Source organism: Brassica rapa, chromosome A07 (genome assembly GCF_000309985.2).
Source record: "Brassica rapa cultivar Chiifu-401-42 chromosome A07, CAAS_Brap_v3.01, whole genome shotgun sequence".
Taxonomy (NCBI): Eukaryota; Viridiplantae; Streptophyta; class Magnoliopsida; order Brassicales; family Brassicaceae; genus Brassica; species Brassica rapa.
Window position 1 is genome coordinate 26,312,996 of NC_024801.2, and position 15,546 is coordinate 26,328,541.

The window sequence follows — 15,546 nt, forward strand, 5'->3', positions numbered from 1 at the left end:
ATCTCCCACGTAAGATACAGTTGATGTCACCGCCAAAACGCTAACGATGCCGTTTCTCCCACAATGGTGGAACCAGTTATAGTGAATACTTGAAACGTAGAGACAAAGATAAAGTAGGTCGCAATGAAAAAAAGGGTAATGAATCGGCATTTTTGGGGAAAATGCGAGACCAGAGGATTGTTCCGAAATTATTTGCAAGGGGAGGCACTTCTTCGCAAATAGTATATATTCTTTCGGTAACCAAAACGGGAATATTCGTTAGTATGAACTGAAGAGAATGATAGATCCACCAAAGCAGGTCAATGGACTGACTTTTGGATAACAATAGATCCTAAGTAAACGGGCAGGCACCAATTGTGTGTCTGAAGAGACAGAAAGAGAGTTAGACAAAACATTCCGATTGATCCAAGAAACCGTCATGATTCTTACAAGTAAGCTTCTCAATTTCAATCTTGTCTTCTTCTTTTTTTTTTTTCGTTTTCTGGGTTTCTCATTGTTCTGTTATCCTCCATCAGAGTATATGTTTGATTGATTGCTTATATTAAATTAGCTTGAGAATAGAATTTGCAAAATTTTGATCATTCCCCTTTGACTTTCTCCTGTTCATCCTAAAAATGAGTAACAAATTGAAAACAAAAAAAAAGCTTTTATAAGTTAACAAGAACGAATCTGGAAATGTTTCTTTTTTTAGTCTAAGCTAATAAAACAAAAAAAAAGATTGTGACTTGAGAGTATCCCTAAAGCTTTACACTTTTGCTTGATTAAGTGAAAGAAAAGTTTGGGTCTTTGGATCAGTTTTTGCCTTGTGTCTCTCTGCTAACACTTGCAGTAATAAAAGAAGAAGCATAAAAGAAAAGTCAAAGTTTGATACATAAAGAAAAGAAAAGAAAAGTTTGATTCTTTGAATCAGTTTTTGTCTTTTATGTCTACCAAAAGAAGAAGCCAAAAGAATAGTAAAAGTTTGATATTAAAAATGGTTATTGTTTATTTTTTCAGAGTGCTTGCCATTGATATGGCTATCTCTAGTCACTCTGTGTGCTGGGAGAACATTATACCAACGCCCTGGTAAAGGAGTCAAAGATGATGCTTCTAAGCAGCCGATTCAGACATCACGTCCTTATAACATCGCACACAGAGGTTCCAACGGAGAGATCCCAGAAGAAACTAAAGCTGCATACTTGGTAATTACCATTTGATCTTTCCTTGTATGTTTCATTTGATTATTTGGGACATTGTGCTTTAGTAATTTTATATCTTTTTTTCTTAGAAAGCAATTGAAGAAGGTACAGACTTCATAGAAACAGATATCTTATCATCCAAAGATGGTGTACTTATCTGTTTCCATGATGTTATCCTTGACTTAACAACCGATGTTGCGAGTCGCAAGGAGTTTGCTGGTCGTAATAGGACATATGATGTCCAAGGTTTCAAGATCCCTGGCTTTTTCACTTGTATGTTCCCAACGATTCTTCTTTTCTTTTCTTTTAATATATACATAAGTTGATGCATGCCAATGGACTCTTCTCAGCATAATCTTAGAAATGTTTCAAATGTGTTTATTTGAATTTGAGCTATTAGCTAACAACTGGTTTCTCTTTGATTGCTTGCAGTTGATTTTACTCTCAAAGAACTAAAGACACTACGGACAAAACAGAGATATGCTTTTCGAGACCAGCAATACAACGGTTAGCTACTCTTTGATTTAGATGTTGCATGAAAACATTTTAACCATACTGGTCCCTTTTCAAATTGCAGGAAAGTACCCCATCATCACATTTGAAGAGTTCCTTGCCATTGCTCAGGATGCTCCAAGAGTTGTGGGGATCTATCCTGAGATTAAGAATCCAGTTTTAATGAACCAACATGTAAGTTTACAATCACACAGTCTTGACCTGCACTTTTTATTGGTCCTAAAGACTAGCTTGAAAAGGCTCTTGCATCATCCCATTAAAGCAATCTCTCTAACTTTGATTATTTGTTACTAAGTCACTTTTGTATATCTGCAGGTCAAGTGGCCTGGTGGTAAGAGATTTGAGGATAAAGTTGTGGAGACGCTTAAGAAGCATGGGTACGGAGGCGCATATTTATCCAAGAATTGGTTGAACAAACCGTTGTTTATTCAGTCATTCGCCCCATCTTCACTCGTGTACATATCAAACTTGACAGACTCACCAAAAGTCTTATTAATAGATGATGTTATCAGGCCAACTCAAGATACTAACCAGGTCCATCCTCTGATTCCTCTTCTTGTTTCTTATCCTTCTACTATAAGTTACTCACCGTTCTTTCTGTCAAAATCTAACTAGACATACGCAGAGATCACATCAGATGCTTATTTCACCTACATCAAAGAGTATGTGGTTGGTATTGGACCATGGAAGGATACAATAGTTCCAGTAACAAACAACTACATGCTAACCCCCACAGATTTGGTCAAAAGAGCTCACGCGCATAAACTACAGGTAGGTTTTAAAGATTCTTTCCAGACTGAGATTATTAGTAAAACATTGCTAATAACTTTCTTGACCATGTGATGCAAACTCAGGTGCATCCATACACGTACAGGAATGAAAACCAGTTCTTACACTTTAACTTCAGCCAGGATCCATATAAGGAATACGAGTACTGGATCAAAGAGATTGGAGTTGATGGACTCTTTACTGATTTCACCGGTAGCCTCCATAACTATCAAGAGTGGGCATCCCCATTACCTGAAACCTCCAAGTCAACACGTCAGCTTTTGAGTCATATTGCTTCTTTGGTCCGCCCTTATGCAAAGGCTTGAAGCACCACACTAAGTCTTTAATCTAACGGAAGAGTCTTGAAGATTAAATAAAAGTGAAAGACACAGATTCATCAAATTGTATCTGTTTTACTTCACAAGATTTATACATTAAAAGTCAGTCAAACAACTTTGTAAAATCTTGGACAGAGTTCTATAATATTCTATCAAACTTTAACATACACAAATCAAACTCAATCTTTGAATTAGACACAGCAAGTTGTGCAGCAAGGGAAGCAAGATAACAACCACTTAGGGGTGCGGTTAGGGGCTGCTTCTGCTTTAGGAGCTTCCTCTTTCTTCAACCCTTCATCTCCTTCAGACTCAGAGGAACTCTTCGGTGTCTCTGGCTGTGACGGCTTCGTTTGTTTCTTTTGCGGCGTTGAGCTTTGTAGTCCACCTTTATCTGCATTCCCCAATCTATGACATGAACAAAAAAAAAAGAAGTTAGAAAAAAAAAAAAAAGACATATCTGTTTTTAAGACATGAAGACGAGAGATGTTTTGTTTACATTGGGAAAGCAAAAGACTTGACGCTTAAGTTTTCCGACCGACGAGAAATAGAACGATCTAGTTTATTGCTTTTGTTGTTGTTGCTGTTGTTGTCTTTATTAGCAGCTTCATTAGCCATGATAAACTCTCTTATACTTGATGCAGACTTTTGTTCTTCCTCTTTACTTGCGGGAGACGCTTTCTCTGTTTCAGCTGCTTTCTTGCCTACATCCACCGGAGTTTTCGCCTCCTCCACAACTCCGCCTCCTCCTCCTCCTCCTCCTCCTCCTCCTCCTCCTCCGCCTCCTTGGTTTGTATTTTGACGCGGAGAAGGTAACGGAGAAGGCAAATGAGGAGTTCTTGGTGAAGGAGGCTGAGGAAACGTGAGCTCTCCCGATTTAAAGTAATCGTTAGCGTTGAAGCTGTTGTTACCCATGCGGATGCTGAAGAGAGACTCGTTGGAGAGAGTGCTCCATTCAGCTGGAGCTGTAGAGGGCGTTCTTGCGAAAACGTGTGAAGGGATTCTGTAAGGAGGTGTAGTAGGTGTCGAGGTCGTTGTGGTTCTCTCCATTATTTGCGTTGGAGGAGATTGGTTATAGTTTATGTTCTCGTCAGGTCTTGGTTCAGCTTCTATTGAAGAACAAGAAGAAGAGGAAGAAGAAGAAGAAGACGAAGAGAGCCGTACGGTTTGATCGTTGGGTTGAAAGAAGTTGTGCTCTTGTGACGTTTCCATGGTTTCCAGAATTAAAACTCAGCTAAAAATATCAATCTGCAATGTGAAGATTATAAGGTTTAAAGATATGCAGAAGATGATGAGATCAATGATATGTTTGAATAGAGATTTTAGTTCACCTTCTGATGTTTTAGACGTCAACGATGAGAAGACGAAGAACACAAGGAAGAAGATTTCTATTTTTAGAAAGTTTCAATAACAAGTTTTTGGAAGGCCAAGAGACAGAAGAATGTTGTTTGTTTTTGGAATAAGGAGAGTTTAAAGGATACGCACGCGTATATTTCTGATTATAGTACATCTTAAACCCAATTTTAATCAAACTATTTTTGACATTGCTAAGTAAAGATCAGAAAGTGAGCATATGAATCCGGTTCGGTTTGGTTTGGTTTGGTTAAGCATTGGTTTAGTTTTACCGGGTTAAATATAACTCTGTGGCAGATGATCAGTGAGCGAATCTAACGGTCAAGATTATCTTATATCAATGAACGGACAGGATGCGTTCAGTATTTGACATAAGCCTTTCTCTTACAATGGTTTCACTACTGGCGAGAATTCAAAGACGCTTCCAGAGAGATTTGTCCCCCTAAAACCCTAGACAAGTTGGTACAGTCTCGTCGATTCCTTCTTTCAGTTATTCAGTTCTTTGATTCTATCGATTAGATTTTATGTTCTGATGTTTCATCTGGTCCGACAATAAAGTTTTGTCTTTTTATTAATGTTTCTGGTCTCATTCTTTGTTAACGATCCTCTTCTGTAACCTAGTACGTTGGTCTGGTTTAGATGTGTTCTCTTTCACTGTCTGATTGATGCGATATGTTGGTTTTGTGAGTTGACCTTATAAGCTTTGGTTCAATCTTTATGGATTCTTCTTTCAGAATGATTGTTATCGTTGTGTCTGATAATCCTTTGGTCAACCATATGTGTAGCTAACATGAATAAAGATGATAAAGTTTGTAACTTTCTTGTGCTTTGTATTAATTATTTTATAAAAGATTTCATTTTTCTTACTTCTGTTGACGATTCAAATGATGGGTCTTTCGTTGTATTCATGAGTTTTATCTTATGATTCTGCCTTTCTGGATCACTATCTAACCACTTAGTGGACACTCTTTGAATTGCTTGCAGTATACAGATACGGCACTAGATGGCTTTCTTAAGTAAAGTTGGAAAGATATTTAGGCAGACCAGCGCCCATGTCACTGCCTCTAACTCGATGCTACAGAGCATCCGTTGCATGTCTTCCTCTAAAATCTTTGTTGGAGGTGACAATAAATAACTCCAATACGGCTGTCTGAGAGAGTACTCTCTTTTTTCTTTGCTTCTGTTTGTCTCAGAACTGTCTATGTTGCTTCAGGTATCTCCTACAGCACTGACGAGTTTGGCTTAAGAGAAGCTTTTAGCAAATATGGAGAAGTCGTTGACGGTAGCTAGCTAACTCTCTCTCTCTAAGCTATTGCCAAAACGCTAGGCTTTGATGTTGTTAACTTCCCTTTTCCTTCTGTCATTTGCAGCGAAAATCATTGTGGACCGTGAAACTGGTAGGTCAAGGGGCTTTGCTTTCGTCACGTTTACTTCTACCGAAGAGGCTAGCAATGCCATGCAATTGGATGGACAGGTAAACACACAAATTTTCCAGCTTCTTTTGGTAATAAGATGTCATGTGACTTATTCGGTTATTCCTGTGTCATTTCTTTGTTCTTATCCGACTCTCATTGCCTTGAGGATGCATGTTTCTAGACCACAATATAGGTAGGCTATGTATCATCATCTAGCTTAGAATACTGTTCGTTCGTTAGGCAGCTACTTCCTCTTCTTGTTTTTGTAATCCTGAGATAAATGTTAGTTGTCAGACTGTATTTAATGATTCTGAAAATGGTTGAATTGATTATTCTTTGCTTCGCATTGTCTATCTACCATTGATTGAGGTCGTTTTTGGCATACAGGACCTTCATGGTCGAAGAATTAGGGTGAACTACGCAACTGAAAGAGGAAGTGGATTTGGAGGAAGAGGATTCGGTGGTCCTGGTGGTGGCAATGCCGGTGGTTACGGTGCTCCATCTGGTGGTTATGGAGGTGGTGGTGGCTACGGAGGAGGTGCTGGTGGTTACGGTGCTCCAGCTGGTGGTTATGGAGGCGGTGGTTACAATGCTCCAGGTGGTGGTTACGGAGGTGGCTCATCTTACGGTGGAAATGCTGCTGGTGGCGGTTATGGAGGTAACTCTCCTTATGGTGGCAATGCCGGTGGTGGTGGTGGATATGGCGTTGCTGGGGGTGTTGGTGGAAGTGACAACTTTGCTCAAGGCAGTTCCTCTAATGCTGGCTTTGATGACAAGTTTAGCAGCAGCGAAACACTAGGCAATGACACTGATCATCAGCTTGAAAGCGCAGGAGGTGAGCAGTTTGGTGGAAGTGACAATCAGTTTGGTGACTCAGAGAACGGTCAAACAGAGATTGGCGGCCCAGACGGGTTTGATCAGACTGACGATGGCGATGTTGCCAAGAAAGCTTAGTCTCTACTCATTTGTGTCCTGGAAACTTTTCTTTGCGGTGTCAGAATAAACTTGTGGGAGTTTATTAGTTTCTGTTTTTCAACGTTTGGTGTTGTTTTATCATGCAGAGAGACCTCTCGTTTTCTTATGTTTTGTGTCACTTGAGGCCCCCAAATAAAAATTGTAATAACTTCTAACAGACTCGTATTCGTTCTACTTAAGGTTCTATACTACAGACTACTAGTTCAATTAGTTCTACAAGATCTTTGAAACTGAAGACTACCCAATCTGCTTTGGTAACAAGCGTCACCTGGTTCATCATCAGTTTTTGTTTGCTTTGAGCTTCTTCACAAGCTCTTCAAACTTCAAAGCCACATGACAGTAGTGTACATATCAGAGAGAAAACAAAAAACAAATATTATCGTACTGAAAGCGATCTTACTGGACACAACAAACTAGGGAAGTAATCAGCCAATTACAGTTTTACCCTTCAATTTTTTTTCTTCTGAAAATTGGAATTAAAATGTTTTAAGTAAATCGCTGCGGTTCACAAAATATGTAATAGGTCGATGTGGCGAAAGAAGCGCGCAAAGTCCATTAATCTAATCACTGCTAAAACCTCATAAGCCCTAAAACACCTGGAACCTTCGATAGACACCAGTCGCTTCCTCTCTGCAGAGCGAATATGGCGAGCAAGGATTCGAATCGCGAGCAACCTCCTCCTCTGAGTATCGAAATCAAAGCCACTCAGGATCAATTCTTCGGTAAGCATCGATTCTCTTCTCTACGATGTGAATCGAATCGTCGTGGATTGGTTTGTTGCATATGATTACGCTTAGACGATGAGTTTATCCGCGAAAATGTCGAGATTGCGTTAGGCGATTGTGATGAGAACATTCCGATCATGCTCAAATAGTCTAAGTTGCAACGCATTGATGTTGATGTAGTGTGGAGAGAGTTCGTATGGGGAGGTATAGCTGGAGCTTTTGGCGAAGGGATGATGCATCCCGTAGATACTCTCAAAACCCGACTTCAGAGTCAGATTATCATGAATGCGTCTCAGGTATTGTATTGTCAAGCGTACTTCACTTTGCAGTGATTTTTTTCGCTTTGTAATTTCTGTTTATTATCTGATGAAAGACGGATTATTAAAGATTGTATGCGGATTGTGTGATCTCTAACCTTGTTCAGCTGTTGATTTCAGAGACAGAAGAGCATTCCACAAATGTTAAGGACTGTCTGGGTTGGTGATGGATTGAAAGGTATTATCCTCCATACTCTTTGCCCTCAGCTTCTTCAGCTTTCCAGTAATGGCAGGCTGTATTATATTCCCTATTCATCTGTGAATTTGGAACAGGAATTTTTTTTCCTGTGCTTTGAGTTTTTGGTTTTTGTTTCTGTGCTGACTTTAGTTTTAGGCTTTTATAGGGGAATTGCTCCTGGAGTCACTGGATCTCTTGCCACTGGTGCAACCTACTTTGGTGTTATTGAGTCTACAAAGAAATGGATTGAAGAGACTCATCCCAACTTAGGAGGCCACTGGGTACACTTTATTGCAGGAGCTATTGGTATGTTTTCTCTCTCCTCTCTCCTCTCTCGTTCATCTGATCAATAAGGTGGTGGTAAATATAGGAGGAAGAAACTAATTTTGATGCCAAGCACACAGCAGAAATGAAACTAAATATAACCTGGCTAAAAAAGCAGATATTATCAGACATTTTAAATGTTGTGTTACGATTATAGCTTTAGATATCGTGGGTCTTTAAAAGATAGATCAAGGTTCTCAGCAAAACCACACATGGCAAGGTTGCAAGAATTTCTGATTCCTTTGTGTTCTGTTGCTTCTCTCATTTTTTCAGGTGATACACTTGGTTCTTTCGTATATGTTCCCTGTGAAGTAATAAAGCAGCGGATGCAAATTCAAGGGACTAGTAGCTCCTGGAGCTCTTTTATTTCGAGGAACAGCGTTCCAGTGAAACCAAGAGGTGACATGTATGGTTATTATACTGGAATGTTCCAGGCTGGAAGCTCAATATTGAAAGAGCAAGGACCAAAAGGACTGTATGCTGGGTATGTAAATCTCCTTTAGATCATTATTGATGCCAATTGGATATCCTTTTTCAAGGGACTCATGTTGTTGTCTTTCCTTTTTCTTTGGCAGATATTGGTCTACACTAGCAAGGGATGTACCTTTTGCTGGCCTCATGGTATGTAATGTGTCATTTCAGTGAAACTGTTACCTCCATTCACCTAATGGGTCTTTGTCTCCTCATGTTGGTTCTGTATTTCCTTCTCAGGTGATGTTTTATGAAGCATTGAAGGATCTAACAGATCAAGGGAAGAAAAAGTTTCCACAATTTGGAGTCAACAGTTCAATCGAGGGGCTCGTTTTGGGAGGATTAGCTGGTGGTACGTTAGAATAAAGATCAGACTAAAGAAACTATTCCAAATAGCTCATCCGCAGTGACCTTTGTTTAATGTAATCTCTCTCCAGGACTAAGTGCTTATCTCACAACTCCACTGGATGTTGTTAAAACAAGATTGCAAGTACAAGGAACAACGATCAAGTATGTCTTATCTTCTTACAGATTCAAATGATCATATCTAAGATATCATCCCCAGTTTTGATTAAACCATTGATAATCTCGATAGGTACAAGGGTTGGCTGGATGCAGTTGGGCAGATATGGAGGAAGGAAGGTCCAGAGGGCTTTTTTAGGGGAAGCGTCCCGAGGGTCATGTGGTATATTCCGGCCTCGGCACTCACCTTCATGGCCGTTGAATTCCTAAGAGAGAGTTTCAGAGAGAAAAGTAAGAATAACAACAGTGTTGTCTCAAACTTGAGCATAGAGAGTAAAAGATCTTCAGTACATGAGGTTAGAGAGAACTAGTGAGATGATGATGATTCTTGTCTACTTCTCAGATACAGTTTAACAACAATCTGATTTATCTTCAATAAGAAACTTCTTTTAATTCCACAAAAGGAAAAGATATTTGGGCTTTATATATATCTCTCCAAAGTCAAACTCTTCCGACAACCTTTCGAACTGTGTTCTGTTTTCTTTTAACTGATAGCAAAAGAGGAAGTATTGTAAAACTTTTCGAATAAAACCAATAGTATGCGATAGATGCGGAGAGGAGTTTGAGTCGAGGTTGGTCCCATTAAATAACTTGTTCTTCTGTCATCTCCAGTTCTCCAGTAGTACACTTTGTATCATCATATGTTGTTGATCCACCATTTATATAACCTTGGCCAGGACAAAACTATTCAAGCATATAGCTGATAGCCTGATACCGGTCATGCCACTGTGAAATCCCGATGATTGCTCATTTAAAACCGCAATTAAGGATTATGCACAGAAAAAAGCATTCTTTGATTTAATTTATACATTGGAGACGGTAAAGGAGAAGGGGGTGAAAGAGAGCATATAAGCTACGTTTTTGACATTGTTGTAGTGCATTCGAATTGGTGATCAATCTACTATGTTTTTGACAATAGTAATGAAGATTGTTGGATCATATGATACCATTTTCTACTTTCTAGTTAATGTTGAGGGTCTCATTGTCGAAGTAGCATCAGGTGGCCTTCCGCTCATGTTTCAAGAACTTGTTGGAGCTTTTATTTTCCTCAACCACTTCAATATCTATTAGATAACATACTCGATTTACTATTTTCTTATTTCTTCATATGAAAATGTATAATCAAATTCAAAACGTAGACCCAAGTGTCAGAGCACTCTCACTAAACAGCAGATTCGAAAACTCGGCAAATACCAAACGCACAACAAAACACTCTAGAAAAAGATTCATAACGCCATATGCTTAAAAGATGACTCTTAAAGCTGAGAGCACCAGTCCCTAGCATTCTGGAACATCTTCAACCACGGACTCGGCCCAGCTTTCTCAACCTCCCACCCCTTCGGGTACCACGGATACTGCCACATCAAGAAACACCGTTCAGGATGAGGCATCATCGCCAAATGTCTCCCATCAGGCGAGCATATAGCCGCTATCCCCAACGGTGAACCATTAAGATTAAAAGGATAAGCTTCAGTCACGCTCCCATCATCATCACAGTATCTCAACGGAGCCAAATCTGAATGAAGCATACGGTCCAAGACTCCTTCGTCAGGGAAATAAGCTCGTCCTTCTCCATGAGCCGCCCAAACTCCTAAGGTGCTTCCCTCCATTCCCTTCAGCATTATCGACGGCGAGTCCTTAATGGTCACGCTTGTGAACCTGCACTCAAACCTTCCTGACTCGTTGTGGACAAACCTCGGCTGCGCCGTGTCGAGTGACCCGCCGACTTGAGGGCCTGGAACCCATCCTAACAATGCCATTAGCTGACAGCCGTTGCAGATTCCGAGGCTGAAGGTGTCTGGTCTTTTGTAAAACTCCTGGAACTGACTTAGAAGAGGCTCGTTGAATCTGATTGAAGCAGCCCATCCTTTGGCTGAGTCGAGTACATCAGCGTAACTAAACCCTCCAACAAAGACTATCCCACGGAACTCATCAAGAGTGATTGCTCCAGCTAAGAGGTCAGACACTGTCACATCCCACGGTTCAAAACCAGCAGCGTAGAATGCTGCTGACATCTCCCTGTCTCCGTTGCTGCCTTCCTCTCGGATTACAGCTACTCTCGGTTTAACATCTGACAACAAATAAAATAAATAAAAACTCTCTTTAATGAAGAAAAAAAAGAAGCTTCATAGAGATTATTGATCTTACCCTTAGACATATAACTATCATTGGTCCAGGAAGGAGTAAATGAGAGCTTCCAGTTAGGCTCATGCCTCAGCTTCAAACCTTCTTTCTCCATCTCCACACAAGACGCTAGTCTCTGAAGCTTCTCCAGCTGGAAACTCGTGTCCTCCCACATGTCTCTGAGGAAAGAAGTTTCCTCACTCAAATGAGTGATCCCATCCACTTTCACCTCAATCAAAGGAGACTCGGTGACTTTCCCAATGATCTCAGCCGCAACATTAAAACCACGGAGCTTCTCCAACACAGCGTCTAAGTTCTTGTTGCTAATCTCCATCACGAGACCGAGTTCTTCAGCAAACAAAGTCTCAAAGAGGCTTATCCCGTTTGAATCTAAGTTGAGGCTTACACCTTTGTTTCCAGCAAAGGCCATTTCCAAAGCTGCTACGATTAGTCCACCGTCGCTGATATCATGTCCAGCAGATACCAAGTCCTCTGAGATGAGAGCTTGAACTCCCTCGAAGACGTTTTTCAGATAAGGAACATCATCAACATCAGGACAGTCGTTCCCAATCTGACCAAAGACCTGAGCCAGTGCAGATCCACCTAACCTCCGCTTCCCCTTTGCCAAATCAACATGTAACAGAACACCACCATCAAGCTTCAGATCTGGAGTCACTGTCTTTGTGATGTCAGGACATGTAACATAAGCACTGATCACAAGGTTCCCTGGAGCCTTAACAACCTCACCATCCGCATGAGCTGCCATTGAGAGACTATCTTTCCCACCATCAATCGCAATCCCAAGCTCAATCATGGCATCAGCTAGAGCAATCGCAGCATCATACATCGCTGAACCTTCTCCTTCAAGCTTAGCAGCATACATCCAGTTACCACTAGCTTTAACATCAGACAACGCAGTAACCTTCGCCCAAACAAGATTCGTCAACGCCTCTCCAACGGCTAGTCTCGCCATGGCTTTTGGATCAAGCAGACCTTTAATAGGTTGCTCACCAATGGCACACGCACCGCCTGTAAGATCAGTGAACGTCTGTGCTATCACTGCAACGTCAGCAAGAGTGATCTGCAACGGTCCAACTGTTTGCTGCTGCGCAACTAGACCAGTCACGCATCTATCAACTTTGGTTGTCAAGAACCGCTTTGAAGACACCGAGGGTAACCTCAGAACTCTTTTCAAAGAGTCCATCAACGTAATCCCGGGAGCTATATCAAGCGGCTCCCGCGCGTAATCAACGCGCTTGAACTCAAACGTCTTCTTAGGCATGTCGCCAAGAACCTTCTCCAGCTCAAGATCAACAGCAGGAGGAGGTGGAGGTAAGCCTTCCTTCTCACACTTCGCTTTAGCTGTGCTGTCGATTAAAGTACAACGACCTTCTCCATTAATCGTCCCAAGCACAGCCATTGAAAGCCTCTCCCTCTTACAGATCGACTCCAAAACCTCTCTACTCTCAGCTCTCACTAAAATAGCATCTTGCTCTTGATACTCAGCTCCCCAAATCTCCAACACCGACATAGTGTGATCACCAACAACAACAGCTCTTATATCAATCTCAGCACCTTTGGGATAAATAATCTCTTTCACCACATTACAGTTCCCACCAGCGCCTTGATCATGAATACTAACAATAGGATTCTTCTCCCCCATCTCAATGCAAGCACGAACCACACGGTAGAGCTTCTGAGACATCTCAGCGTCTCCACGCTGCACAGCGTTGAAATCAAGGTCAGCATCGTTCGTACCACTGACCATACTCGAAGCAGCACCTCCTCCCATTCCAATACGGTACGCAGGTCCACCGATCTTGACTACAAGCATCCCAACTTCCGGCTCGCCTTTGGTTATATGAGAGTGGTCAATCTGTCCAATCCCAGCACTGAACATAATCGGTTTCAGCCACTCTCGTCTCTCCCCACTCGGCAGCCTCATCCCAAAGGTCCTGGTGTATCCCTGAATCATCGGCTCTCCAAATTTATTCCCATAGTCAGACGCACCGTTGCTAGCGTCTACAAGTATCTGCAACGGTGAGGCAAGGTTTGATGGGTATTGGAAAGAAGAGTCTTCCCATGGAGCGTAAGAGCCTTCCATGTTGAGGTTCCCAACACAGTAGCCAGAGGTGGATGCAACCACGAAAGAGCCTCTTCCAGTTGCGTGCGTGTCTCTGATTCTTCCTCCAGCGCCTGTCTCAGCGCCAGGGTAAGGAGCCACCGCGCAAGGGAAGTTATGTGTCTCAGCAGTGAAGAGTATGTCAAGATCACGTGCACTGAGATCAAGTAAGCAAGTGGAGCCAGGAAGGAGAGGACGTAGCTGGTTCACCATGAAGCCTCTTATAGCACTGGAGTTGTCCTTAAACCCAATGACTGAGTTGTTTCTATTTGCCTGCATATTTAAAAAACACAAGATTAAAGAGTTTTATCATTTAAAAAAAAAAATTAAAGTTGAACATTTATAGTTATTACCTCCCAAGTGCTCTTTACAATCTGCATAAGAGACCTATCCATTGGCTTCCCATCAATAACAATGTTCCCAGCGAAGAACCAGTGCCTACTATGCTCGCTGTTGGACTGAGCGATGTCAAACAGCTCCACATTGGTGGGGTTACGCTTGATGTCATCTCTGAAAAGTCTTGTGTAATACTGCAGATCTTGCTCATCAAATGCTAAACCCATCTTCTGGTTGATTTCTTCCAAAGCCTCTCTCCCTTTCTCCATCACAGGCACATACTTCACTTCCTCAGGAACCACGTTAGTCTCAAATGAAGTCAGCTTTTGAAGGTAGACACACTCGGTCATTCTATCGTGAACCATTGCAGCGAACTCGTTTGTTTGATTCTCTGAGAGTGGCTCGTTGCTAAACAGGAGGTACCTCCTAGACCTTTCTAAGCGAGTCACTTCGTTTAAACCACAAGCTCTGCATATCGAAACTGCGTTGGTGGACCATGCTGTTGTGAAAGAGAGCCTGGGACCTACTTCAATGATTGTAGCGTGAAGTCCTTCCCGCTTCTTCCTCTCAAGAAAACTATCAGTTCCTGAAAATTAACTCAACACATCAATAACAAAGAGGGCATAATAAACATAGCATATGACAGTGAAAGTTACCTAGATTCTCTGGCTCAAATGTTTCTTGAAGAATCCACTTCAGAACAGACACCTTTTCTTCTGCTAATTCAGTCTCAAGACCAATGTTGAAACACTGCTCAGTTGATAAACCGACAACCTGGTTGCTGATTTTGGTTTGAACCGCCTTGAGAAGCTCAGCGTTTGCGCTTTCTTGAATCAATGGCACTCGGTAGTAATGGATAACCTCTGAAGCAGGCTTCTCAACCAAGCTCGGTTGCTCAACAACGGAGAGAGACGCTCTAGGCGTAGAGCATCTCAAGCCAGCAGCTTTAGTTCGGTTCAAATTCAAAGACCGCGGCTTTGAGGTTTGGAATCTAACGGAACCCCATAATTGATTTGTTGAGCTTCTCTGCAGAAGCGTTGTTTGTCTATTGGAACCCTGCAAGAGTCATTAAGCTTTGTTAAAACGAATAAATATCATCGAAAAATTGAATCTTTTACCAAATGAAAACATCACAGTTGAGCTTTATCAGTCATAAGACATAGAACAAAGATTAATGGAGATAGCGAGTAATAATAAGAGAATATTTACGTTTAAAAACAGAGTCGCACGAGCTGCCTGGGAGGTAGTCATCGCCAGGATGATGTAGCAACGAAGAAAGCGAGATGGGGTTTTAGTCTCTCTCTCCCTCTGCTAATGGCTTCACGAGACCGAGAGAGCCTGTGACTGCGAGCACAACAAAACACAGTCCTTGTTTTGTCTGTCTCTCAACGCGAGTCTTTAGGTTTTTTCAAGTGGATTACTACTTTTGTATTGTCAGGGAGAAAAATAAAACAAAAGAAGATTACTTTTTTACAAGGATTCGCTAGCTAGGCCCAAAATGTCTAATGGGCCTCACATTACATATCACAAGAAAACCTGTTTCAGGTTTGCCAGACATGATGCATTTCGAGTAGCAAGCCAGGATATGATTGGTATCTGTAAATTTTTTGCTCTATGATTAAAGCTTTGAATATTTTGTTGTGGCTCTATAATTAAAGTTTTGGAAAGCACATAATATTTGTTGTAGGAATATTTCTTTCTACAGCACATACACTAACGTAAATATTTAAAAATGGCTGTGAACTAATAAAAATGAGTAAAGCACCATTGACGTAGATTTATAGCCGTAGACATGATTGTTGATGTGCTCAGCGTCTCCACCAGTACTGTACTACCAGTTTCTAAGTTCAAGAGAACATTTTTGCCTTCTGCATCAATGGAGTTTTTTTT

At 41.3% G+C, this 15,546-nt stretch overlaps 5 protein-coding genes across 7 annotated transcripts; 3 read left to right on the forward strand and 2 right to left on the reverse strand.

Annotated features, from left to right (window-relative positions):
* The first annotated feature begins 234 nt into the window (after nt 1-234).
* Nucleotides 235-2,960, forward strand: LOC103831895 (glycerophosphodiester phosphodiesterase GDPD5). The gene is made up of 8 exons (XM_009107834.3): nt 235-431; nt 997-1,181; nt 1,268-1,451; nt 1,611-1,685; nt 1,756-1,865; nt 2,007-2,225; nt 2,307-2,462; nt 2,546-2,960. The coding sequence occupies exons 1-8, from the start codon at nt 419-421 to the stop codon at nt 2,783-2,785; spliced, it is 1,182 nt and encodes a 393-aa protein (XP_009106082.1). The 5' UTR covers nt 235-418; the 3' UTR covers nt 2,786-2,960.
* Nucleotides 2,853-4,247, reverse strand: LOC103831893 (uncharacterized protein DDB_G0271670). The gene is made up of 3 exons (XM_009107833.3): nt 4,126-4,247; nt 3,294-4,042; nt 2,853-3,202 (listed from the first exon to the last, which is right to left on the reverse strand). The coding sequence occupies exons 2-3, from the start codon at nt 4,004-4,006 to the stop codon at nt 2,989-2,991; spliced, it is 927 nt and encodes a 308-aa protein (XP_009106081.2). The 5' UTR covers nt 4,007-4,042; nt 4,126-4,247; the 3' UTR covers nt 2,853-2,988.
* A 220-nt stretch (nt 4,248-4,467) lies between these two features.
* LOC103831896 (glycine-rich RNA-binding protein 5, mitochondrial) lies at nt 4,468-6,735 on the forward strand. Of its 3 annotated transcripts, none has more exons than XM_009107835.3 (5): nt 4,468-4,609; nt 5,132-5,268; nt 5,361-5,429; nt 5,518-5,621; nt 5,950-6,735. In XM_009107835.3, the coding sequence occupies exons 2-5, from the start codon at nt 5,151-5,153 to the stop codon at nt 6,514-6,516; spliced, it is 858 nt and encodes a 285-aa protein (XP_009106083.1). In that variant the 5' UTR covers nt 4,468-4,609; nt 5,132-5,150; the 3' UTR covers nt 6,517-6,735. The 3 variants fall into 3 exon arrangements, with proteins under 3 accessions (XP_009106083.1, XP_009106084.1, XP_033131488.1); XM_009107836.3 differs by having other exon boundaries at nt 4,524-4,605; XM_033275597.1 differs by having other exon boundaries at nt 4,527-4,609; nt 5,139-5,268.
* A 273-nt stretch (nt 6,736-7,008) lies between these two features.
* Nucleotides 7,009-9,504, forward strand: LOC103831897 (mitochondrial substrate carrier family protein E). Its single transcript, XM_009107837.3, has 9 exons — nt 7,009-7,259; nt 7,443-7,558; nt 7,700-7,757; nt 7,914-8,063; nt 8,355-8,565; nt 8,657-8,702; nt 8,793-8,904; nt 8,990-9,062; nt 9,148-9,504. The coding sequence occupies exons 1-9, from the start codon at nt 7,181-7,183 to the stop codon at nt 9,383-9,385; spliced, it is 1,083 nt and encodes a 360-aa protein (XP_009106085.1). The 5' UTR covers nt 7,009-7,180; the 3' UTR covers nt 9,386-9,504.
* Nucleotides 9,505-10,144: 640 nt separating this feature from the next.
* LOC103831898 (probable phosphoribosylformylglycinamidine synthase, chloroplastic/mitochondrial) lies at nt 10,145-15,109 on the reverse strand. The gene is made up of 5 exons (XM_009107838.3): nt 14,866-15,109; nt 14,313-14,712; nt 13,674-14,242; nt 11,223-13,593; nt 10,145-11,145 (listed from the first exon to the last, which is right to left on the reverse strand). The coding sequence occupies exons 1-5, from the start codon at nt 14,905-14,907 to the stop codon at nt 10,331-10,333; spliced, it is 4,197 nt and encodes a 1,398-aa protein (XP_009106086.2). The 5' UTR covers nt 14,908-15,109; the 3' UTR covers nt 10,145-10,330.
* Nucleotides 15,110-15,546: the final 437 nt, after the last annotated feature.

What these genes read in the sequence shown, in the direction of transcription:
- LOC103831896 (XM_009107835.3), top strand. Translation starts at nt 5,151, where the DNA reads ATGGCTTTCTTAAGTAAAGTTGGAAAGATATTTAGGCAGACCAGCGCC. An exon ending in CTCTAAAATCTTTGTTGGAG is followed by an intron (nt 5,269 to 5,360) that starts GTGACAATAAAT and finishes ATGTTGCTTCAG; the next exon opens with GTATCTCCTACAGCACTGAC. An exon ending in ATATGGAGAAGTCGTTGACG is followed by an intron (nt 5,430 to 5,517) that starts GTAGCTAGCTAA and finishes TGTCATTTGCAG; the next exon opens with CGAAAATCATTGTGGACCGT.
- LOC103831897 (XM_009107837.3), top strand. Translation starts at nt 7,181, where the DNA reads ATGGCGAGCAAGGATTCGAATCGCGAGCAACCTCCTCCTCTGAGTATC. An exon ending in TACCTTTTGCTGGCCTCATG is followed by an intron (nt 8,703 to 8,792) that starts GTATGTAATGTG and finishes TTTCCTTCTCAG; the next exon opens with GTGATGTTTTATGAAGCATT. An exon ending in TTTGGGAGGATTAGCTGGTG is followed by an intron (nt 8,905 to 8,989) that starts GTACGTTAGAAT and finishes ATCTCTCTCCAG; the next exon opens with GACTAAGTGCTTATCTCACA.
- LOC103831898 (XM_009107838.3), bottom strand. Translation starts at nt 14,907, where the DNA reads ATGACTACCTCCCAGGCAGCTCGTGCGACTCTGTTTTTAAAC. An exon ending in TTGTAAAGAGCACTTGGGAG is followed by an intron (nt 13,594 to 13,673) that starts GTAATAACTATA and finishes TTAAATATGCAG; the next exon opens with GCAAATAGAAACAACTCAGT. An exon ending in TGATAGTTATATGTCTAAGG is followed by an intron (nt 11,146 to 11,222) that starts GTAAGATCAATA and finishes ATTTGTTGTCAG; the next exon opens with ATGTTAAACCGAGAGTAGCT.
- LOC103831893 (XM_009107833.3), bottom strand. Translation starts at nt 4,006, where the DNA reads ATGGAAACGTCACAAGAGCACAACTTCTTTCAACCCAACGATCAAACC. An exon ending in AAGTCTTTTGCTTTCCCAAT is followed by an intron (nt 3,203 to 3,293) that starts GTAAACAAAACA and finishes TTCATGTCATAG; the next exon opens with ATTGGGGAATGCAGATAAAG.
- LOC103831895 (XM_009107834.3), top strand. An exon ending in CAGTTTTAATGAACCAACAT is followed by an intron (nt 1,866 to 2,006) that starts GTAAGTTTACAA and finishes GTATATCTGCAG; the next exon opens with GTCAAGTGGCCTGGTGGTAA. An exon ending in CAACTCAAGATACTAACCAG is followed by an intron (nt 2,226 to 2,306) that starts GTCCATCCTCTG and finishes AAATCTAACTAG; the next exon opens with ACATACGCAGAGATCACATC.